We start from the raw sequence: 24,827 nt of genomic DNA, 5'->3' as shown, positions 1-24,827 counted from the left end.
GAAACATGTTCCCTAGTCAGACAAGTCTCATTTCAAATTATATCGAATGGATGGATGGGAATGGGTGTGGGTATGGGTATGGAGACAACCTCATGAATCCAGGGACCCTGCATGTCAGCAGGGGACTGTTCAAGCTGGTGGAGGCTCTATAATGGTGCAGTTGGAGTGATATGGGACCCCTGGTAATTTTAGATATGATTCTGAAAGGTGACACATACATAGGCATCCCGTCTGATCACCTGCATCCATTAATGTCCATTGTGCGTTATGATGGACTTGGGTGATTCCAGTAGCACAGTGCGACATCCCACACATCCAGAATTGCTACAGAGTGGCTCCAGGAACACTTTTCCGAGTTTAAACATTTCTGCTGGCCACCAAACTCTGTAGACATGAACATTCTTGTGTATATCTGGGATGTCTTGCAACATGCTATTCAGAAGGATCGCCACCCCCTTGTACTTTTATGGACAGCCTTGCAGGATTGATGATGTCAGTTCCCTCCAGCACTTCTTCAGACATAAGTTGAGTCCATGCCACGTCATGCTGCGGCACTTCTTCGTTCTCACGGGGGCCCTACACGTCATTGGGCAGGTGTGCTAGTATTTTGGCTCTTCAGTGTAATTATTGAATGGCGAGTTTGTTTGTCACAACAGTGAATATTTCAGAATGGTTTATTTTAGACCATACAAAGAAGCCAAGTTTACAGAGTGTGTTTTGGTTACACGTTTTTGAATAATCTTGCATCTAACATCATTAAAAAGATCACCTAAGAGCATTACAGCATAAAGAAAAATTTTCATTTCTCCAGAAAAAAATTGGGTCTGGAATTGTTAAACAAAGGGAAACTCTAGGTAGGAATATCAACAATGTAGGGAAAAGAAAGATTACAACTTACTGTAAAGATGACACATTAAATTGCTGACAGGCACAACTAAAAGACACTTACATATTAGCTTTCAGCCATAGCCTTTGTCAGAAAAGGAAACTCGCATACATCCGTTCACACTGCTCATACACATGCGACCACCATCTCTGGCAGCTTGACCGGAATGTAACAGTCGTGTAGAACGGAAGCAGCAATCTGGAGGGGATGGGGAAGGGGAAGGAGTAACAGTGTGTGGGTTGGGGGAGAGAAGACTGCTGTCTGGCGGAGTGAGCAGGGACTAAACTGCCAACAGGCACAGCGTCAGGAGGTTGTGGGGCAGGAAAGTTGAGGGAGCGGGGCAATTGGGGGGGGGGGGGGGGGAGCAGGGAGTGAAAAAGGAAGGGAGCAGGGAAAGATGGGCAGGTGCGTTGGTAGAGGGTGGCATACAAAGATATTGAGAAACATGATAGGACAGATGGGATGGAAACTATTAGTTGGTGAGTGTGGGGACAGTATGTCATTGAAAGTTGAGGGCAGGATAGTTTCTGGAGCAGAGAATGCTTTTTGTGGTAAGGATAACCCCACCTCTGCAGTTCATAAAAGCTAGTGGTGGAGGGAAGAATCCAGGTGGCTCGGGTAGTGAAGCAGTCATTGAAATTAAGCATGTTATGTTCAGCTGAATGTTATGCACCGGTTGGTCTACTTTGCTCTTGGCCATAGTTTTGTGGCGGCTGTTCATCCTAGTAGTCATACCAATATTAAAAGCTGTGCGGCAGGGGTGATATATAACATCCTACTTTCACAGGTGGCCTGGCCTCTGATGGGGTAGGATAAGCCTGTGACAGGACTGGAATAGGAAGTACTATTCACTAGCATTAACAGCCACCATCAAACTTTGACCAAGAGCAAAGTAGACCACCCTGTGGCACATCATGCAGCTGAACATAATGTGCTGGATTTCAATGGCTGTCATTGTGCTGGAGTCATCTGGATCTTTCCATTCACCACTAGCTTTTCTGAACTGTGCAGGTGGAAGTTATCTTCACAACACATTCTCCGCTCCCAAAATTATTCCCACATCAGCCTTTGGTAACATATTGGCCCTGCAGTCTCCACCCAACAGTGTCCACCCTACCCGTCCTGTTACCTCTTACCTATTCATGTCTCCCATATCTCTTTGTGTGCTGCCCTCTACCCCCTCCCTCCACACATCTGTGTCCCACAGCCTCCTGATGGTTCACTTGATGACAGTCTAGCCCCTGCTCAATCTGCAAGACCCTTCTCCTTCCCCATGTGCTCCAGATTGCTGCTTCTATTCTATGTGACAACTGCATTCCAGTCCAAGCTGATAGAATTGGTGGTCATGAATGCGTGAGGTGTGCTTGCTTGTGTGACTGAATGTGTGAGTTCCCTTTTCATATGAAGGCTGTGGTTGGAAGCTAATGAGTGAAGTTTCTTTTAGTTGTTCCTGTCTACAATTTAATGTGTTGTCTTTACAGTAAGTAGCAAACCATTAATTTAATAAGTCATGATGTAAAAGTATTAACATATATTATGCGTGTAAGAAAGGATCAGTACTGTTAGAAGCCTGCTTGGGGAAAGATTCACTTGGGTTTCAGATAACTGTGGGCAAACATAGTGCATTACTGATGTTACAAGACAAGTTGAAGGAAAACAAACCCTCCCTTTATGGTATTTGTAGATTTTGAAAACACTTAAGTGTTGACTAAAATAAGTGCTTTGAAGTTCTGATGTTAGCAGGCATAAAATACAGAGAGTAATAAGTTAGGTTCAACTTTCTGAGATTCGAAGGATGTGAAAGGGAAGCAGCAATTGAAAAGTGTGTGTGGCAGGTTTGTAGCTTAGACTGGATGTTATTCAGTGTGTACATAGAGCGAACAGTAAAAGAAACCTATGAGATATTTGGTAAAGGAATTCAACTTCAGGGAGCAGGAATAAAAACTTCTTTGGTTTGCTGATGACACTGTCTTCTGGTCAGAGGAATCAAAGGACAAGAAAAATCACTTGAACAGAAAGTTTAATTTGTTGAAAAGAAGTCATAAGATGAACATAAACAAAAGAATCTGTTATGACTTCAAGTTGAACAAATATATTTCAAGGAAGACGCAATACATGAAAGTCACAGATCAAGTAAACAGAGTAAGACGTGTGTACACTTTAACAGTCAAATCATAACTGAGTCCAAGTCTAGCAGCCGCTGGCTGGCTGGCCGCTTAGGTGGCGCTGCTGCTGCATGGCTGGCAGACAGCGCCGCATGTAGAGGATGCGCGTAACTGCGCGGCGGCACTTTGAAAGATCGGTGAGTCACAACAGAATCTCTGCTGGAGAAGAGAGATATTGTAATTTGAAAGAGATTCGTCACCAGTTGCACTTTTATTTTATACATGACTGGTTTCAGCCCCAAAGGCCATCAAGTGTGGCTATCTCAAGCATCGTGAATATGTTCACGCACATCGCAAACTCACTTGCGTGGAGTGTAGCCTTAGATGAAAGTGAAGTGTGAACAGCAAACAGCACAAAAAGAAGAGAATGTTAACTCCTGAAATGTAGTGCCACAGAAGAATGCTGGGGTTTAGATGAGTAGAATGAGTAATTAACTAGATGGTACTGAATCAGAATTGGGGGGGGGGGGGGGGGGAGAAGGAGGAATGAATATGAGCCACAACTTGCCTAAAAGAAGGGATTATTTGATAGTGCACATCAATCAATAAAATATCCAGCCGCATCAGTTGTAGAAAGTTTAAATAAATAAACTTGACCTACATTTTGATACTACTGTGAGTATGTCCTGCAGGAGCACATGATGTTACCTAAAAATTGAGGCAAAACAAACAGTAATATCTAATTACAAATTATGGTGTAAAACAATTAAAATTCCCAATATTAATTGCAGTCACTGTATGTGTACTGAGCTTGTTAGCACATGATTTTTGTAACATGTTTTGATTAATGTTACCAAGTGAGTAATAGTTTCATTTTCCATTTGAGAAATTTAATTATTTTATAATGAGTTGCTATAAGTGAGTGTTTGTCTATCACAATTTTTTGGTAACATCATGTATTTCTGGAGAACATACTCACAGTAGTATCGAGCACATTCAAGATTGTGAAATTCCTACCTTCCCAAGTATCCAAGTCTGTAACAAATTATAAAAACATCAGAAGAAAAATACTTAACATAGGTATCGCTATCCAATTCAGTAGATGTGAAGAAATGGAGCTGCTACTGAACTGCATTAAAATCTTTCATTGGCATTAAACAGTGTATGAGAAAACCATTCAAAAGATGAGATCAACAAATAATATCAGATAGAATACATGTGCTATACAGAAAGAAGGACAATATGACTGAAGAGACATATCATTTATTTTTAGAAGTAACTGAAGTTTTTATGTGAATTTTAATTTTCAAATAGACATGCTATGGATCTTCATTTTGAATAGCCAAGTGATTGCAAAGACAAAATTTGTGAAAGACATGAGAGAAAGCTAGCAAAATTTGAAAATATATTTCCTACAGTACAATATCATAATTTCAATATTTTTCAAAAATCTGGCCACATATTCTTCAACAGAGTGTTTAATGAAGTCTGAATAAATTTCACAGAAGAGGAAAATACTCCTTTGAGGAAAGGGCTTAAGTATGATGCAATGTCTAATATTAAATATTCATTTATAGTAGAAAATTTAATTGTAGACTTTAAAATAACTTTAGCTAATACAAGAATGTGAAGTTCCAAAAGTGGTGAGAGTATCTCATGAAATTTATAACTCACAAAATAAAGATCTACAGGTGATTAAAAATATTGATAAAAACTTAGACAAAGGGAGGCTCTTGTAACAAAATCAGATAAAGGAAATACAGTGGTTATCCTCAGTGAGAATGAATATGTAGCCCAACCAAAGAATTCTTGGAGGAGAATAATGTTTCTGAATGAGAGGAAGTTCCGATTATAAATATGCAGAAAGAAATTAGGATTTTTGAATTGAGGAAGCATTTGATAAAGACTATTTAAAAAAAAGCAATTTATTAACATAAATCCAAAGTCTCCAAAGGTACAATCCCGGTTTAAAGTGCATAAAATAGGGTGGCCAATTCATTTTATAGATAACAGTATAAATGGCGGATACCACGATTTAGCAAAATTTTACACACTCAGGTTGAAAAATCACATGTTTTTCAGAATAATGTTTCAGTAAATATCAGTCACAGATAGGTTGACATTATGAACCTTTACACCAATGTGACAGTTCATATCAGTTTAGAAAGAGTGGAATAAAACCTGAAGGCTAATAAAAAAGAAGTAACAGATGAATAGATTACAGGACTAATACAGCTGCTGAAAGTGGTAGTAAAACATAATTATTTTGTCTTTAGTGGAAACCTTTTTCAACAATCAGATGACTTCACAACAGGTAACCCATTAGCCAGCATTCTGGCCTGAATTTTTATAAACGTGTTAGAAGAAAATTTTTTTAAAAGTCAGGCACAAACAAAATTAGGTGATCAGTTTTGATTGCAGTATGTTGATGACATCTTGAACGTTTTTAATGGGACAAAAGATGAAACTGACGTACTTTTTAAAACATTTAATAGTCTTCATGAAAAAATTACATTTACCTGTGAGTTACAGAATGAAAATTATGAATTAATTTTTTTAGATTTCAAACCTGTGATTATAGGTGCCAGAATAACTTTCAATATTTTTCACAAAACCCTAGTACAGATCATATTATACCATGTGACTCAACAAACCCTGAGTCTCGCTAGATGGCTTTTTTCACTCATCCATAAATCCTGCAGTAGTAATACCTTTAAATACAGAAAAAATAGTGAAAGAGATGTTGTAGCCTATAATAATGGATACACACCATCTATAGTAGACAGTAGTTGCATCTATAGTAGACAATTTTTAGAAGAAAACAAGATATAGACGTACCACCTTAAGTGACTAAAAATGAGAAAAGTGAAAATGAATGGTACATTTTGCTACCTTTTGTAGGCAATATGCAGTATCTTATAGGATTAGACCACAGGTGGTTAAAAAATATAACTGCAAATTAACTTTCTCTGCTGACAGTAGCCTCTTAATTCATAGTATTAAGGCACCAAATTAACCTTTATGCAGTTGAGATGTCCAGTATTTTATATCAGACAAACTGCAGGGACATTTAAAATAAGATATGAAGAACATCTTTTAGGTGAAAAAGGTACTAATGTGCATAGTTCTAAATTCACAGAACACTTACTATTGTTGGGTGATAATCCAGAAATAGTCGAATAAATTGAGATCTAGCATAAAGAAGATTAGATATATTAGAAAGAATTAGAGATTTTTAGGTACAATATAAGAATAGAGGATCACCTTTTAAATAACAGTTACGCTTGTGAAATAGAGACTTCTTTGATGGTTTCAAACTGTTACTTGTGTGTGTGTAAATATTTTGCCACATTACCTTGTTGTCAACATCACTTCAGTCTGGAACCGCACGACCGCTATGGTCGCAGGCTCGAATCCTGCCTCGGGCATGGATGTGTGTGATGTCGTTAGGTTAGTTAGTTTTAAGTAGTTCTAAGTTCTAGGGGACTTACGACCACAGCAGTTGAGTCCCATAGTGCTCAGAGCCATTTGAACCATTTTATTTAAGTATATTTGGTACTTTTTATTTTTCATATGTTGCCAAGTAAGTAATGGTTTCATTGTCCAGTTGGGGATTTTAATTATTTTACTTTATAATTGGTAGCTAGAAATTATTGTTTGTGTTGCAACAATTTTTAAGTAACTTCATGTACTTCTGAAGAAGATATTCATTGTAATATCAAAACCTAGGTCAAATTAAAATGAATAGACTTCCTGCAGCTGATAGGCTGGTTACTTCATTAGCTGCAGTTTAGTCACAGTTGCTGTTAACAGTGATGTTCAAGATTGTGATAAGAGCATATTCTAAGGCATCAAGGAATTGTCAGTTTGGCATTGGAGGGAAGTGTAAGGGCTAAAATGCTAGAGAGAGACTAAAGGGCAAATGCAGTAAGAAAATTCGAATGGTGATAGGTTGTAGTAGACACTTGGAGGTGTTGGAGATGAGGAGTCTTGCACAGAATTGGTTAGTGTGGGGAACTTCATCAAAGTAGTCTTCAGACCAAAGATGATGACCACAATAATAATAATAATAATAATAATAATAATAATAATAATAATAATAATAATAATAATAATAACAATAATAATAATAATATGTTTACTTTTCTTAAGTGATACTATAAAAGAGTCTATACTGGAAGATGGATGTCAGTTGTGGCAAGATATCAGATAATTGTTGGTGTAATGCTGATACGAACACCCTATTATAATCCAATTACTTGCTAAGTAATGCATGCACATGACCAAGCCTTTCGTAAGGGACTAAAGGAAAGCATTTAGGCAGCAGAAGAAACATGCAGATATTACAGTAAATGTGATTGAAGATCTCCGTGAATGTGATACATGTATGTGATCACTTGAAGATCTTTCTTAGTCATCATTAATAGATAGGGATGCAAGAATGTGCCGCCCCCAAGGGCTCAGCATTCATTTGCTGCGTACGGGCTTGGTGACCCCGGGGTTCCTGAACTGGTAAGTGCCGCCAGTCCCCTGTCATCGTAAGCTCTGGGCATACTTCAGCGACCACCGTACGGCGCGGCGGTGGAATGTTGTGTGTCTCAGGGAATGAGGATCTCAGCTTGACCACCCGGATCGCGAGGATGGAATAAACCTCTATAAACAACCCCTCAATCTCAAGGTGTGCTGCGCGCTAATGAGATGCATGGCTGTTGAGGTGGAACAGTTGTTAGTGGGCAACCTCTGGGGAACCTGCTGCACCTCAGTTGTATGAGGCTTACCTAGGTATGCAGGGCTCTGTCTAGGTGGATTTCTAGTTCCCTAGCTGCTCGTGGGACCGAGATAGAACCCTCAAACTTTTATTCTTCTCCTCCCAGCGGAAAGGGTGGGCCGCTGGTAGGTTCTAACACCCAATCCAACAAGAGGGCTCATGTAGCCAATCCTCCTGATTCAGTTACTGGTAACAGAATGCAAACTGGTTCGCAGAATGTGTTTCTTATAATTAAAAGAAAAGAGGGGGGAGTTTTGATAAAGTTTCACCATTTTATATACAGAAAGGCTCAGAAGGCATTGCTGGCACCTTAAAATCTGTAAAGTGCTTGCAAAATTGAACCTTGTTGGTTGAAACATCTAGCTTCCAACAAGTCAAGAACCTTTAGAAGGCACAATTCCTTGGGTAGTTTGCGATAGAGACTGAATTTCACAACACCTTGAACTACAGCAAAGGTGTTGTGACTTGCAGGGATCTCGTTGACATTCCCCAAGACGAAGTGAAGGCTGAATGGTCCCGGGAAGGAATTGTCGACGTGCAACACGTTATGAAACAGGTGGATGGTGCTCTTGTGAAGTCCGACTCATTTATTCTTACTTTTAACAGCACCAAATTGCCAGAGCATGTGAAGGCAGGTTTCCTACGTCTCAGTGTACGGCCTTATTACCCCAACCCCATGCGGTGTTTTAAGTGCCAACACTTTGGGCACACTACTCTCGGCTGTAGAGGGGAAGCCACTTGCGGGAAATGTGGTAAAGCCGCCCATGAGGGAGTTGGTTGCTCCTCTCCTCCCAGTTGTGTCAACTGCTCTGGGGATCACCCTGTGTGGAGTAGGGAATGCAGAGTTTTCCTTGAGGAATGGAAGATCCAGGAACTTAAAACCACAAAACGCATCCCGTATGGTGAGGCGAAGAAAATATACAAGTCCACGCAACCGACCAAGTTTGCTGCCTCCTTTTCTTCTGTTCTGAAACAGCTAGTCTTGAAAACTAATGCCGCTACACGAATGGAGGTTGGTACTGTTAGCACTAGCACCTGCGTTTATCAATGTACGTGCGCTGCTGCAGTTCCCGTGAAGCCTGCCCCCCCCCCCCCCCCCCCTCCCCGCGGCCTTCTGACCAGGCCATGGTAGCTGACATCATGTACCTTCCTGCCCCTCCCCAGGTCAAGTCTTGTGCACTGCCCAGCGCTGCTACACACCCTACCACTTCTGAGGTTTTGGCTCCAATCTCCAATGCCACCTCAGACCAAAAAATCTAAGCCAAAGCCAAAGGTAAAGACTCGTGCGCTGGAGGAGACTGAGGGTATGCAGTCTGCTGATGTTGATGTCATTCTCTCTGACGTCTCTCTCGACTCCTCTTCAGAAGTGATGGAGGTTGATGTCAGACTGGGGCAATCGTCTCACCCCAAAACTGAGCCTCCACCTGTTGTGGGCTCTCCTCCCCGACAGAAAGTGAGGATGAAGGTCACCCTGATAGATGGCTCCCATTAGACAGTGGAACATGAATGGATTCCGGACACATGTGGAGGAACTGAAACTCTTAGCACAGCAACACCCTTTGTGCTTGTGTTTACAGGAAACAAATTTAAAACCATCTGATGCTCCTGTACTAAGGGGCTATACGTTATATCACAAGGATGACCTGACTGGGGAAAGGGCCAATGGCGGAGTTGCCGTGTTTGTCAATAATGGCCACCACTCCTCTGCTCTCCCCCTGGATGCTTACCTGCAAGCAGTTGCAGTTGAAATTCATTCACGTCAGAGGCTTACCCTGTGCTCCCTTTATTTACCTCCTCTGGATGCAGAGAACTTAGAGGCTCTCACAGATCTTATCGAACAACTCCCGTGCCCATTTCTCCTCCTGGGCGACTTCAATGCCCATCATGTCCTGTGCGGCTCAACTTCCCTTTGCGCTCGAGGTCGAGTTTTGGAGAGCTTCCTGACATCTCAAGTGTTGTGCATCCTCAACACTGGTACTCCGATCCATTTCTCTGCTGCTACTGGGTCATTCTCAGCCATTGGCCTATCTTTCTGCTCTTCAACCCTCACCAACTCTGTTCACTGGGAGGTCATTGACAACCTTCATTCCAGCGATCACTTCCCCATCTGCATTCATCTCCTGGATGGTGTATTGCTGGAGCAGAGGCCGTCATTGTGGATGATTGGCAGGGCTAACTGGCCACTGTTCAGTCGGTTGGCTGTCTTTGAACGCTGCAACAGCGTACAGGAATGGGTGGATCACATCACATTTGTGATCCATCATGCTGCTGACCTGTCCATACCAAAGTCTTTTGGACTTCTTAAGCGGTGCCGTGTACCTTGGTGGGCAGAAGAGTGCCATTCAGCCATCCGGGACAGGCGTGCGGCTCTTCGCCGATTTAAATGCCGCCCAATAGCGGTCAATCTTACCGCCTTTCGAATCGCGAGAGCCAGGGACGCCTTGTCATTAAAAAGAGAAAAATAAGGTAATGGCAGGAGTTCCTGGACTCCATCAACTGTTCCGCTTGTTCCACAAAAGTATGGGAAGCCATCTGGAGGATTTCCGGTAAACACAGCCGTTTACCAATAGCTGTAGTCATGAACCAGGGGTGCCTCCAAACGACACCCAGAGACATTGCTCAGACGCTTTCAGAGTATTTTGCACAAAGTACTGCCACTGCAAACCAGGATCCAGCATTTCATCGCTAACGTGCGACTGTCGAGAGAGCAAACTTGGACTTTCGGTCGAACTGTTCTGAGGCCTACAACTCCCTTTCTCCATGTGGGAACTCAAATCGGCACTTACTGAGACTTCTGACACTGCACCAGGTCACGACTGCATCCGGTACTCCACGCTTCGACATCTGCCAGCGGTGTCAAAGGAAATCCTCCTCGAATGTTTTAATCTCGTATGGCAGACAGGAGTGTTCCCCACCTCGTGGAGGGAGGCAATTCTCATCCCTCTCCTCAAACCAGGAAAGGACCGCACGTGTCCCAGTAGTTATCAGAGTATCGCCTTGACGAGCTGTGTCGGAAAGACCCTGGAAAGGATGTTTAACCGTCGTCTGGTCTGGCTGTTAGAAACCAGGCAGCTCCTTAGCCGCTCTCAGTGTGGATTCCGATAATTTTGGTCCACGGTCGACAACCTGACCCTCCTAGAGGCGGCTATTCATCAGGCTTTCCTCCATCAGCATCACTGTATCGGTATCTTCTTTGGTATCAATAAGGCATATGATACTACTTAGAGACACTGTATTCTTGCACAGCTGCATCAATGGGCCTTTCATGGTCAGCTGCATCAATGGGCCTTTCATGGTCGCCTCCCCATTTTCATTTGGTCTTTCCTGTCTCAGCGGTTTTTTCGTACCCGAGTTGGTAACACACTGTCTGATCACTTTGAGCAAGAGAACGGTGTCCACCAGGGCAGTGTTTTAAGCATTACCCTCTTTGCCATAGCCATCAACAGTATAACGTCTACTGTGAGGAGTCCAGTACAGTGCTCCTTATTTGTGAATGACTTTGCTGTTTTCTGTCCCTTCTCCAGTGTTGCAACTGTGAGCCGTCAGTTGCAGCTAACAGTGCGGCGGTTAGAGGAGTGGGCTGCAAAGATGAGATTTCGGTTTTCTGCCAATAAGTGTGTGTGTGTTTTTTTTACTTTGCCTGCCTTGCGTATGGGGGATACTGTCCTACATTTTAGAGACACAGTGCAGTTTCTGGGCCTAATTTTTGACTCCAGGTTGTCATGGCTGCCACACCTACGAGACTTTAAAGCCAGAACCCTGAAGACACTGAACATCCTCAAGTGCCTCAGCCACAGGTCTTGGGGAGTGGACAGGGCGTGTCTCCTTCAGTTTTATCGGGCTTTTGTGCGTTCACGGCTGGACTACGGGTTCACAGTGTATGGGTCAGCGAGGCCGTCTTATTTGAGGATCCTTGACGCTGTCCACCATGCAGGGATTTGACTTTCCCCGGGTGCGTATCAGACCAGTCCCATACCCAGCCTCTGTGCTGAGGCTGGGGAACCACCTCTTACCATCCGGCGGCAGCTCCTGCTGATGCGGCAGGCTTGTAAGTTTCTTGGAGCTCCCACCTCGCCTGCTCACCATATTGTTGCTCATCCACATCTGGACCGTCCCCGGGCTACGTTGCCATTTGGGATCTGTGTGCAACATGTGCTAGAGTCCCTCGGTGTGGAGTCTGTACAACCCCAAATCCTGGGTTTTAACCGCCTGCCACCCTGGTTACTGGAGAGGCCCAGAGTGATTTTAGATTTGGTGCAGTACAAGAGAGATTGCTCTCCTGCCACCATTTTTAATGCAGCATTTTCTGCCATTTTATCTGAACACCATGACTATGTACCTGTTTTTACGGATGGGTCGAAACGGGGATTCCGTTGGCTGCTGTGTTGTTTTTGCGGATCGTGTCCTCAAGGTTCGACTGCCTCCGACTTTTACTGTCTTTGATGCAGAATTGTCTGCTATCTTGCAGGCACAAGAGCAAATGAGGCATTCTTCCTGTCCTAAATTCCTTGTCTGTTCCAATTCAGTAAGTGCCCTTCACTCATTGCAATGTTTGTATCCAGCAGATAAAATAGTCCAGACCATCCAGGATGCCCTCCTCCAACTACAGCGACTGGGGAAGGTGGTGGGTTCCGGGGCACGTTGGCATTGCTGGGAATGAAAGGGCAGATCTTGCAGCCAAGGAGGCGTGTCTCGATCCACAAGTATTTCAGTGTGCTATCCCCCTGCACCCACTCACCTCACTGTTGAGCTCACGCGTCATGCGTCGGTGGGATGATGAGTGGCTGGAAGTGACTGACAATAAGCTCCGTTTAGTGAAGCCCACAACACGTGTGTGGTTTACTTTCTTTCAACCCCATCGATGGGATGAGGTTCTCCTCACTTGGCTTTAGATAGGCCACCGCCCTATGACGCATGGCTCACTGTGTAACAAGCCCGCCCATATTTTATGTAAGTGGCCAGCCAGTGACAATTTCCTGTGGCATTCTTGCTGCTATGTTTTGCCTTTCCTTACTTTCTTATGTAGCATTTTCCTCCTTTTCCTGCTTTCTTTGCGCGTGTGCTTCAGTTTTATTAGGTCTGTCCACATTCGTTCCTTTTAATGTGTGTCAGGGCACTGATGACCTCGACGTTAAGTGCCCATAAGCCCCAACACACACACACACTTACACACACTAGAATCTGCCAGTATATTTTGAAACAAAACTGTGATGTACTTCTACAAAAAGTTGTTGCATGGGGAGACTGCATTGGAAATGAATAATAGTCGCAACAGTTAGTTTCATACATTGCCATTTTATTTCACTTCTGCCTATGAAGCAGCAGAATTTCAAGACCAGATACTGGTGGTCACTAAGAGAGAGGAAAGAACTGGAGGGAGTACACTGCTCAGGGACTGATAAGCTATGCCACATTACAGAACGAGGAGGAAGTGAACACCCATAGTAATGCTAAAACTAAAAATGTGATTCTCACTCTGATGCCTTCATTATTTAATTAAATTGATAAATATGTTCAGTATTCATAGGAATATAGTCCTTCCATTTTTAATGTGTAATGAATTACTTATCGACCAATGAATACTGCTTTTTATTATGCAGTGTTGCAAATATGCTGTAGAGCTTTCATAGAATAATATCTTGAGCACATTTTGATGGACTGAGTGAGGTGGTGCAGTGGTTAGCACACTGGGATTGCATCTGGGAGGACGATGGTTCAAAACTGTGTTCCGCTATCCTGATTTAGGTTTTCTGTGATTTTCTTAAATTCCTTCAGGCAAATGGCGGAATGGTTCCTTTGAAAGGACATGCTTGTCTTTCTTCCCCATCCTTCCCAAATCCTATGGGACTGATGACCTCGCTGTTTGGTCCCTTCCCCCAAATCAACTAACCAGCCATTTTGATGGATAGTTGCCACTTGTTGGTTTTTCTCCTTCTTATTGTCACTGATTTATCAGACAATGTGAACTGCTGTTGTTGAATAATGACCATTCAAGACTAGAAACTATGCTGAGATACGAGGGCATTTCGAAAAGTAAAGATACAATGACTCGCAGTCCTTAAATAGAACATTTATTCAGAAAACGTCAGTTTATCCAAACCTTTGTTAAGTCGGTGCACAAGCTTTTGTATCCCACGGTCATAGAAGGTTGCCGCCTGTTGTCGGAACCACATTTCAACTTCATCTTTGGTCTCTTTATCGTCGTGGAATGATTTTCCACCGAGATGTGACTTCAGGTAACGGAAGACATGGAAGTCGGTGAGCGCAAGGTCCGGGCTGTATGGCGGATGGTCCAATACGTCCCATTTAAATTGTTTGAGTAGAGCTTTGGTTACGTGCCCTGTGTGAGGCCGAGCGAGGTCATGAAGCACGCAGACTCCACTTGTCAGCATTCCCCTGCATTTGTTTTGAATTGCTCTTCGAAGATGTTTCAAAGTTTGGCAATATGAGGCAGCATTATTTGTCGTTCCAGGAGGCATTCCAACAGAAGAATGCCTTGTCTGTCCCAAAAACCAGAAGCCATGATTTTCTTCGCTGAAATCGACATTTTTAATTTCTTGGCATTTGGTGAATTCGAATGGCGCCATTGCATTGATTGTTGCTTGGATTCAGGTGTATGGTGCTAAACCTATGTGTCATCACCTGTCGCAATGTTATCAAGGAACTCATCACCTGCTCCAGCATAGCATGTGAGGAAGTCGAGTGCAAAGCCCATCCTTTTCTTTTTGTGTTCTTCCATTAACAGTTTTGGAACCCAGCGCACACACAATTTCCTGTACCCTAACTTGACAGTCACAACGTCATAAAGAGTTGTCATTGACACGTCCGGTATGATCCGATGCAATTCGTTCAATGTGAGACACCTATTCGCACGAATTGTTTCCTCCGTTCTCTGAAGAAGGGCATCAGAGATAACAGATGGCTGACCTGTTCTTTGTTCGTCATGAATATTAGTCCTATTGTCAGAGAAATGAAGACACCATTTTGTTACATTTTGTCGATTCATAATGTTCCCATAAACAGAAACAATTTATTTGTGACTATCGGCTGGTCGCTGACCTTATGCATGAAGAAAACGTGTGACGGAGCACACTTCGCATTTGATTCTGAATCGGCGCATTTTAAACAAGCCCTACTCCAACCAGAAGCAACGTTCAACTGCCAAACAACTGCAAGGAGAAAGCTAACGGTTCAAGGTTAACATCAGTGTTGCCAGCTTGCTTGCCAAAACCCTTCTGTTCCTCTGGTGTACGGTGTATCTTTACTTTCCAAAATACCCTCATACATGATCACATCATACTGTAGAGCTGATTTTCCATCAGAAAACTTTGTGTTGTGTTTAGTATGTCCTGGGCTTTCTTGGCTTGTAGAATATTGATTTTGTGATGTTAATGGGATGGGCTGGTTCTGAGTTTTGGCTCTCGATGGCTTGTCCATCAGTGTCCATCCACAAGTGAATGAAATGGTCATAAAAATGTACTGAGTGAGACAACATTACATTAAAATTTCATGGCAGACTGAAATTGTGTGGACTGGGGCCTGAAACTAGTATCTTACCTTTTGTGGACAATGCTATCACTGAGTTATTCAGGTGTGACTCACTACCACTCTTCTACTTTCCAGACTTCTAAGAATCTCTCCTGCTTACATTATTTGACTGTCTGTCTGGAAAGATACGATGTTGCAGAGAAATGACTTAGCTGCGATCTAAGCAGTGAGTGCTTTTTTGGAATTTCCTGGTAGTTTACTATGTGTTGGTCTGGGGCAGCCGGGTCAGGTCCTAATGCCTGGATAACTCAGTCAGTGAAAGCATTTCTCCTGAAGGGTGAGGTTTTGAATTTGAATCCTGGACTGGTGAACTGGGTTTACCTCCAGAAAGTTTGAAAACAGTGCACACTCTGCTGCAGAGTGATGAGTCTCATTCTAAAAACAATTCTCTAAGCCTTTTCCCCATAGTATCTTTCTTCCAGGAATGTTAGTCCATTAAGGTATGCTATAAAGCTCCTGTGAGCTTACATAGGTTAAACTGTAAGGACAGGCACTCTTGTGTAGCTCAGCTCAGTATTCCCAGCAAAAGGCAATGTTCTCTGTCTGACATCCTTTTATTGTAACACTCCAATTTCTAACTTTTGTTCTGTGCATTAGTTACCAGTATAAAAATCTTTTAATGAATTTGTTTTTATCATTTTTTTTAGGCGGAAGGCCTTGCGGAGTGCAATTGCTGGAAGAGAAGGAAGATCTTTGCTAACCATTCTAAGATTTCTGATTAAGTATATAGGTGACTACAAATTTACAAGAATACTAATTGATGTTACCAACATATTCATGGGTTAGTACTTAATATAACATTTTATATGCTGACTATAGTTGTTATATCAGATATTAGAGATTTTCTGAGTATATTACATTGTAGCTTTTAAAATATTAGAAGTAAATGATGAAGACAAAAATAACAACAATCTCATGCCTTGGTACATACTGTAAAGATGACCTGTTAAGCTGCATACAGGTACAATTAAAAGACTCTTACACACACATTCATTCACACAAGCAAGCACATCTCACGTGCACATGACTGCTGTCTGCAGCAGCTTGGACAAGAATGCAGCTGTCACTGTTGACGCCCCTCCCTGTACACCAACATTCCTCGTGCCCATGGTCTTACACCTACTGAACACAAGCTTTCCCAATGTCCTTCAGACACAAACTCACTACATCATGCCCCATACATCTTACTAACTCTGTCCTAACTCACTACTACTTCTCCTTTGAAGGGATGGTATACCAACGAATCTGCAGCACAGCCATGGGCACCAGCACGCACCTTTTTATGCCAACCTTTTTGTGGGCCATCTAGAGGAGAACCTTATTAGCTTTCCAAAATGCGAAACCCCTAGTCTGATTCAAATTCATTGATGAAATCTTTATGATCTGGACTCAGGCCCGAGGCACCCTATCTTCATTCTTTCACAACCTCAACACCTCTCTCATCTGCTTCATTTGCTCCTCCTCAGTCCAGCATGCCACCTTCCTGGATGTTGACCACCTCCTCTCTGGTGGCTCCATCCACACCTCTGTCCACATTAAATGCACCAACCACCAACAATACATGCATTTCGACAGCTATCATCCCTTTCACACAAAAAAATCCCTCCCGTACTGCCTTACCATCCGGAGATGGTGTATCTGCAGCAACAAGAACATCCTTGCGCAGTGTGTTGAGGGTCTCACCAAAGCATTTACACACAGGCACTATCCCTCAGACGTAGTCCACAAACAGATCTCCCATTCCGTTTCCCCTCACACTCCCTATCGTCCCACCACCCTCCAAGAACCAGCTAGCTACAAAGGAGTGCCTCCCTTTGTCAGCCATTACCACCCTAGACTGGAACACTGAACCACATCATTTGCCAGGACTTCGATTACATATTATCAAAAGCTGAAATAAGTGATGTCCTACCCAAGATCCTCCTCCCCCCCCCCAACCCCCTCCCCCCAAAGTGGTTCCAACCCCCACAACATCCTAGTCTATCCCTATGCTACTCCCAATCCCAATTCCTTGCCACAAGAGTCATATTCCTGTGGAAGATCCTGGTGCAAGACCTGTCCAATTCACCCACTCAGCACTTCCTATTCCAGTCCTGTCATAGGCTTATCCTACCTCATTAGAGGCCGGACCACCTGTGAAAGCAGCCGTCTCATATACCAGCTCTGCTGCAACCATGAATGGCTTTTTATTCTGGTATGATTATCAACCAGCTGTCCACCAGGATGAAGCCACTGCTAAACTGCGGCCAAGAGCAAAGTAGACTACCCATTGGCACAATATGCAGCTGAACATAACATGCTTGCTTCCAATGACTGCTTCACTACTGGAGCCATCTGGATCCTCCCTCCACCACCAGCTTCTCTGAAAGGCATGGATGGGAGTTCCTTACAATCTATTAGTGTCTCTTAATTGTGCCTGCCTGCAATTTAATGTGTCGTCTTTATGGTAAATAGCAGTTTGTATTTTTCTTACATTGTTGTTATTACAACCAGGAGTTTCAGTTGTTTGAGGACAGAAATAATGTGTTCACAGACCGTAAGGTCCTCCATGTTTGTGTGTAGGAAGATATACTATAAGACAAATGAATTATAATCATAACTTTTTTTACAGTAGCTGCTCCTTTCGTTAGAGAGCTGTACTTGTTGATGAGACCATAGTGTACAGCATTCCACATGCAGCCCCCCCCCCCCCCCCCCCCCACACACACACACACATGCAATGATAAGCCAAAATATTAAACCACTTCTCGCTGCAAGACTGCATGATGCATGGTGATGTAGAGGGCATGTGAGTAGGTAAGCAATGCATATAAACTGAGCAGGGAGATGAATGAGGAATCATTCTAGTGACAATGTGTGCTGCAAATCAGGAATTCCATTGACATAATGGACTTTGACCAAGGGTAAATTGTTAAGGTTCCATGCCTGGGAACAAGCATCTCGGACGTGGCAGAAATGGTTAGATGTTCACTTACCACTGGCATGAGAAGTTCTGGAAAGTTGTTGAAGGACAGTGAATCTATGACTACAAGGAGTTGGACATAGACACATAGTGTACGAGGTTGTATACTTGCTCACTCTGTAAAGCAGGACAGGCTGTGATATGTGGCTGATCCGGTAACACAGTAAAATGGCAGACGTATTTTGGAGCACACCTTTCAGCACACATTGTTGAACATGAGGCTCCACAGCAGATGATCTCTGTGCATTCCCATAATGAGCCAACAACATTGTCTGTTGCAATTTTAATAGGCACAGGATCTTCGAGATTTGACCATGTGTTAGTGGAAATGTGTCACTTAGTCAAGTGAATCACAGTTACACCAGGTTAATGGTCATGTCCGAATACACTGTTATCCATGTGAACAGCTGCTTGAAACATGCACTGCATTGTGGATGCATGATGGGGGGAGATTCACCTGGTCTTCCAAGGGATCTGTTGTAGGAATTAACACACCATGATAGCTGTGGACTACATGAATATTATTGCAACCTATGTCCTCTGGAAACTTAACAAGGACTTTTTTAACCCATGCTGTACAGAAGCACTGCTGTATTGCATTCTGAAGGTGAACCAGATTTGCTCTTAAGCTGGTTTCATAATGTTTTGGCTCCTGTGTGTGTGTGTGTGTGTGTGTGTGTGTGTGTGTGTGTGTGTGTGTGTGTCCCAAATTGACACTAATCCCAATACTCTTCAGTTGTGGTGCACCATAACTGCAGTGCTTTGAAAGATTCTGGAATCTGTCTTCCGGATCTGATACAGTTAGCTCTGCGTAAGACACTGAGAATTTCTAATGTATTCCAACTTACTCAAATACTAAACACTTGCTAAATGACTAGATGTGACGTAATTTGAGATGTAGGCACAAAATTTTAATTACCACTTCAAAAATTAAAGGTACGTGTCTGCAGTCCTGTTACACATTATAATCCCCATGCCACAGTACTGTAGCATACTGCTATAGCCAAAACAATATGGTGCAGCACATCAGTAATTAGTTTCCAGTAGCAATAGAAATGTTGCTGCTGTGGCAGGCAAATCCAATGGCTATACATGTCCTTTAAATTGGTCTGATAGAGCTGCAACTTTCTCTACTGCTGTAGAAAGTGAATTACAGCACAGTACACCAATTTATCAGTGAGCTGCACCATAACTTTTGGTTGATTTAAAGGTATGCTGTCATGCTGTGTTGTGGGGATTTAATTGTGTGTCGGGACTGCAGATGTACCTGTAAACAAATAAAAAACTAATTATGTAACTGTATTTTTTGAGGTGATAATTCAAACTTTGACTACCCACATACACCATGATATTGCACAGGAAGTGTTCATGTGGAGCTGTCATAATTCAGGGCATAATTTGAAAGTAGTATAAATCCGACTTGTTGCAAAATGCATACAGTCTTTTGGTAGACATGGTATACAATATCACTAGTACTTTGGATGTTGAGAGAGACTGATGCTGAGATAATCAGAAGTTGAAGCAAATAAACATGCAACTAATTAAGGTTTGTAAGAAATAAGTTAAAATATATCTTATTTGCAGATGTCTACGAGGATGTAATAGATCAGGACCCTGAGGTTAGCAAAATGTGCAGTGTCCTTGCGGAGAAACTGAGGAAAGAGGAGGAGCTGACTAAACAACTCTTAGAAGTGCAAGGAGCACTTCAGCTTATTCTCTCAGCAGCAAGTGTTGGAGAGCAGAACATTGAAACCCGCTTCACAACAGAAAAATTGTATCCATCTGAGAATGCCCAAGTTAATCCAGTTGTTAATGTTAAAATTGAATAGTTTCATTGTGCTGTAAATTACTTTTGTACATATTTTCAATATACGAGTTTTCTTAAAGAAAATTTTTTCTGTTATTTCTGTGTGGAACATGACCAAAATTTTGAAGCAACTCAAAAGTTTTGTGTTAGCAGAAGAGCCAACACTGTGTTACGAGTGGAGGCCAAAATGCACATGTTTTAGCTCACGCAGTCTGGTATGAGGAGGGAAGAACTATACTGATGTGAGGTCTGGAACATGACAAGGAATGAGAATTCAGAAAGCGGACGTAATTAGTTTGATACTTAACTTTAATCCATTAATGATGAACGTCGCTCTTGGCGGTACATGATTCACAATATTATCTGTTCAGAATACATTCTTGAAGTAATTATAGTAACTGAATATGGCGCCTTGCTAGGTCGTAGCAAATGACGTAGCTGAAGGCTATGCTAAACTGTCGTCTCTGCAAAAGAGAGCGTATGTAGACAGTGAACCATTGCTAGCAAAGTCGGCTGTACAACTAGGGTGAGTGCTAGGGAGTCTCTCTAGACTAGACCTGCCATGTGGCGGTGCTCAGTCTGCAATCACTGATAGTGGCGACATGCAGGTCCGATGTATACTAACGGACCGCGGCCAATTTAAAGGCTACCACCTAGCAAGTGTGGTGTCTGGCGGTGACACCACAAAAAGTGACAGTGCTATTGACCCTTAAGATACATTATGAGACTTTGATTTACTTCTTTGGATCTGACACTGAGATGAAGCCTAGGGAATCTCAAAGTTTTTCAAGGAAGAAGAAACCCAGAATATGCCAGTGAAAAGGAAATTCATGGCTCTTACTTTCTGGGATATGGAGGGGTTGATTCTTGTTTGCAACCTTAACCTGTAATGTGTATGTACATTGCACCAACCATCTGGTGTCTTTCTTTTAGTTGACAAAGTAGGGCCACGCCATAGAGGAAATTCCAAATTTTTTTGGGGTGATTTGTGACCCATCCACCACACTGCCCAAACCAATGTTATCTTTTTTTTATCTTATTGGGTGCTAAAGTCACCACATGGGAATTTATGAGTCAGTAGAGGACAACGATTATACAAAATGGTGGTGAATACTTTGAGAGAGAAAGCAATCACAGCCAAGATTATCATCACAGCTTGTGTAACTCTGTTGTAGTTTTATAACAATGAAAATAATCAATTGTTGACAAAATAATGTAGATGGATAGACAAAAAATCTACTCAACACGTGGTGGCAGGAGAACACACAATAAAAGGTTTAACTTTTACAAGTTTTTGAAAACAGTGGCTCCTCCTCCTGGCAGAAGAATTGAAGGGGAAGGAAGAGGGGTGCAGGTAAAGAACTGGAGATGTTTAGGAAAAGGGACAGAGTTCAGAAAAGTCACCTAAAACCCAGGGTCAGGGGAGACTTACCAGACGGGATGAGAAGGAAAGACTGTTTGTTGGGGACTGCACTGAACGAGATTTGAAATCCTGAGAGCTTATGGTGCAAGACAGGCGTAGTATGCAATATTGAGATTATCACTAAAACCACTAAAACATCATGCACGAGTTAATAAGAATGAAAAGTTAAGGGAATTGTATGTAACAGAGGTGGGAGGGGGACAGCGAAAAATAGACAGGTCAGGAAATGACACCCAGACGTAGAAAACTAAAATGGAGTGAAGAAAGGAATAGTTACTGTGAATAAATGCTTAGACTGAAGGAATTAACATAAATTAAGGTCAGGTGGGTGGTGAGAACCAAGGACATGTTGTAATGCTAGTTCCCACCTATGGATTTTTGAGAAACTGGTATCTGGTGGAAGAATCCAAATGGCACATGTGCTGAAACAGGCACCAACGTCATGACTGTCATGTTGTACAGCATGCTCTGCAGCAGGATATCGTGTGTTGCCGGTATACACCCTCTGCTTATGTCCATTCATCCTTACTGATAACTGGGTGGTAGTCATGCTGCTGTAAAAGGCCAAACAGTGTTTACATAACAACTGGTATATGATGTATCATTTCACAGGTCGCTCTCCGTTTGATAGTATATGTTTTGCCAATTACAGGGCTGGAATAGGTGGTAGTAGGAGGGTGCATAGGGGAGGTCTTACAGTGGGGTTGGTCACAGAGGTAGGAGCCATAGGGTAGGAAGATGGGTGCAGAAGGGCGACGAAAAGCTAATCTAGGTGTGGTCGGAAAAATCTCAGACACAATGGATTTCATTTCCAGGCATGATTTTAGTAAGTCATGGCCTTGAAGTAATTGATTAATACATTCAAGACCAGGATAATACTGAGTGACAAGATGTATGTTTCAAAGTTGTTTTGTGAAGGGATCAACAGTTCCAGGATTGGATATGACGGCCTGGGAAATCTGCTTTGGAACTAAGCTGTTGGGGTAATTATGTCCAGTGAAGGCTGAGGTGAGAATGGTGGTGTATTGCTGTAAAGTGTCTGCACCCAAACAAATACATTTGTCTCAACTGCCAAGGCTGCGTGGGAGTGAATGTTTGACATGGAAAGGATAGTAACTGTCAAAATGTGAGTACTGTTGTTTGTTAGTAGGTTTAATGTTGGCAGAAGTGTGTAGCTGGCCTTCGGTGAGGATGAGATCAACATCAAGGAAAGTGGCATGGGGTTTGGAATAGGACCATGTGAAATTTAATTTGGAGAAGGCATTTAGAAATTCCAGGAATTTTAACAGGTCAGCGTCACCATGAGTCCATACAGCAAAGGTGTCATCAATGTATGTAAGAAACAGGGGCTGAAGGCTTATGGGTCCCAGGAAAGCCCCCACCAAGTGACCCATGAAAAGGTTGGCATAGGAAGGAGCCATCTTGGTTCCCTTGGCTGTATCCCTGATCTGTTTGTATGGGTACCCCTCAAAGGTGAAGTAATTGTTGGTAAGTATAGAGTCGATTAAGATGAGCTGAAAGGATGTCACAGTTTGGAATCAGGTGGGCATTCACTGAGAAAATGTTCAGCAGCAGACAGATCATGTATGTGAGGGATGTTGGTATAGAGGGAATGGCATCACTGGTGACAAGCAAGGTGTGTGGTGGGAGTGGGAGGGCTTGGATTTCAGGTGTACTAGGAAGTGGTTGTATTTTTAATATAGGAGGGAATTCTTTGTACTATGGATTGCAGGTGCTGATCAACTAAGGCAGAGTGGGTGCTTTGAAGCCAGCAGCTGTTGAATTGCCAGGATAGCTGGGTTTGTGTATCTTAGGAAGAAGGTAAAAGGTGGGGTCGTGTGGTGTAAGAAGTTGTATGGATTGTGAGTGGCCTGAGGTTTTTAGGAGGGATTGGAGGTTGGTTTGAATCACAGGGATGGGATCTTGATGGCAGATGCTCTATGTAGAGGTGTCAGACAGCTGGTGTAGACCTTACCAACATACTCCTGTCAATCAATACCACAGTGGTGGATCCTTTGTCTTCTGGGAGGATTATGGTGGAGTCATCAGCTTTTAGGGAATGTAGAGCCTGGAGTTCAGCAGAGGACAGGTTAGGGTCATGTTGTTGGGACCTGAGGAAGGGTTGTGAAGCAATGCTGACTGTGAGGAATTATTGGAAGGCTTGTAGGGGATGATTTTGAGGTAGTGGTGGCAGTTCAAGTCAGAACCGTTCAAGGCAGGATTCAATGTCAGGTTTGCTGTTGGAAAGGTTTTGCGGTTGGGTTGCAAAGCGATATTTCAAGTTGACATTACGTCCAAAGGAAAGTAGCATGATTAAATGCAGGTTTAGGGCTGAAAGTGAGACCCTTGGATAAGACAGATAACTCAGGAGTGGAGAGTGATTTAGATGAGAGGTTGAGAACCATGTCCTGTTGTGAATGGTTCTCGTAATTTTGAGTTACAGCTGGTCTGGGAGGCAGTGGTGAAGACTGTGGAATATTAAGGAGGTTGGCCAAGCTCGATTTGTAGGAGAGGAGTGGTGGTTGATGGTGTGGCTGTTTGGGGAGCTGCAGAGGGACTGGAAAGGAATCACCATTGTTGAGGTGCTTAGGAGAAGGTGGTATAGCTTTTTGAGGTGTTGCAGTTTGAAGTTGGCTTGATGGGTGATACCATCCAAGGCAACATGAGGGGCAGATAACTGTAGGATTTCGTAGAAGAAGAGAAGTCTGGTGAAGTGGAAACTGGCGGATGAGGAATACAGGTCACCAAGTAGTAACGTAAGTGCAAGAGATTACTGTATTTGAACCTGTAAAAGAGCCAGGCATAGAGTAGGATTACATCTAGAAACAGAGACTTTCAATCTTAAGCCTTTGGGAGTATCTCCAAGGGACAAGCAGGTTTCAAGGACAGAATGTGGGACCTCAATTTTGATAGTGCAAAAGCATGTTTTCGTAAAGAACGGATGTTATTTGTTATGGGATTCATCATGGCAAGAGAGGACTGTTTGGAGTGGTCCTATTGTGAACCCCATGCCCCTTTCCTTGATATTGATTTTATGATCACTTAAGGCTAGATACATACATCCGTCAATGTTAAACCTACTAGCAAACAACAGTACTTACATTTTGACAGTTGCCATCCTTTCCACATCAAAAGTTCCCTCCCATACAGCCTTGCCATTTGAGGCAAACATTTTTGTTTGGGTGCAGACCCTTTACAGCAGTGCACTACGATTGTCACTGAAGCCTTCACCATACGTAATTACCCCAACAGCTTAGTTCAAAAGCAGATTTCTTCGGCCATCACATCCAGTCCTGGTACTGTTGATCCCGCCAAAAAACAACTGCAG

At 42.8% G+C, this 24,827-nt stretch overlaps 1 protein-coding gene across 1 annotated transcript in view; it reads left to right on the top strand.

Annotated features, from left to right (window-relative positions):
* The window catches only part of LOC124805040 (U3 small nucleolar RNA-associated protein 15 homolog), a 39,569-nt gene extending 19,409 nt beyond the window's left edge, over nt 1–20,160 (top strand). The window contains exons 8-9 of the mRNA XM_047265461.1: nt 15,955–16,088; nt 19,854–20,160. Coding sequence (XP_047121417.1) covers nt 15,955–16,088; nt 19,854–20,098 — 379 coding nt within the window. The 3' untranslated portion in view covers nt 20,099–20,160. The remainder of the gene's footprint in view (nt 1–15,954; nt 16,089–19,853) is intronic.
* Nucleotides 20,161–24,827: the final 4,667 nt, after the last annotated feature.

Source organism: Schistocerca piceifrons, chromosome 7 (genome assembly GCF_021461385.2).
Source record: "Schistocerca piceifrons isolate TAMUIC-IGC-003096 chromosome 7, iqSchPice1.1, whole genome shotgun sequence".
NCBI classification, from domain to species: Eukaryota; Metazoa; Arthropoda; class Insecta; order Orthoptera; family Acrididae; genus Schistocerca; species Schistocerca piceifrons.
The sequence above is the reverse complement of the archived record's forward strand: the minus strand, read 5'-3'. Positions and strand labels throughout refer to the sequence as shown.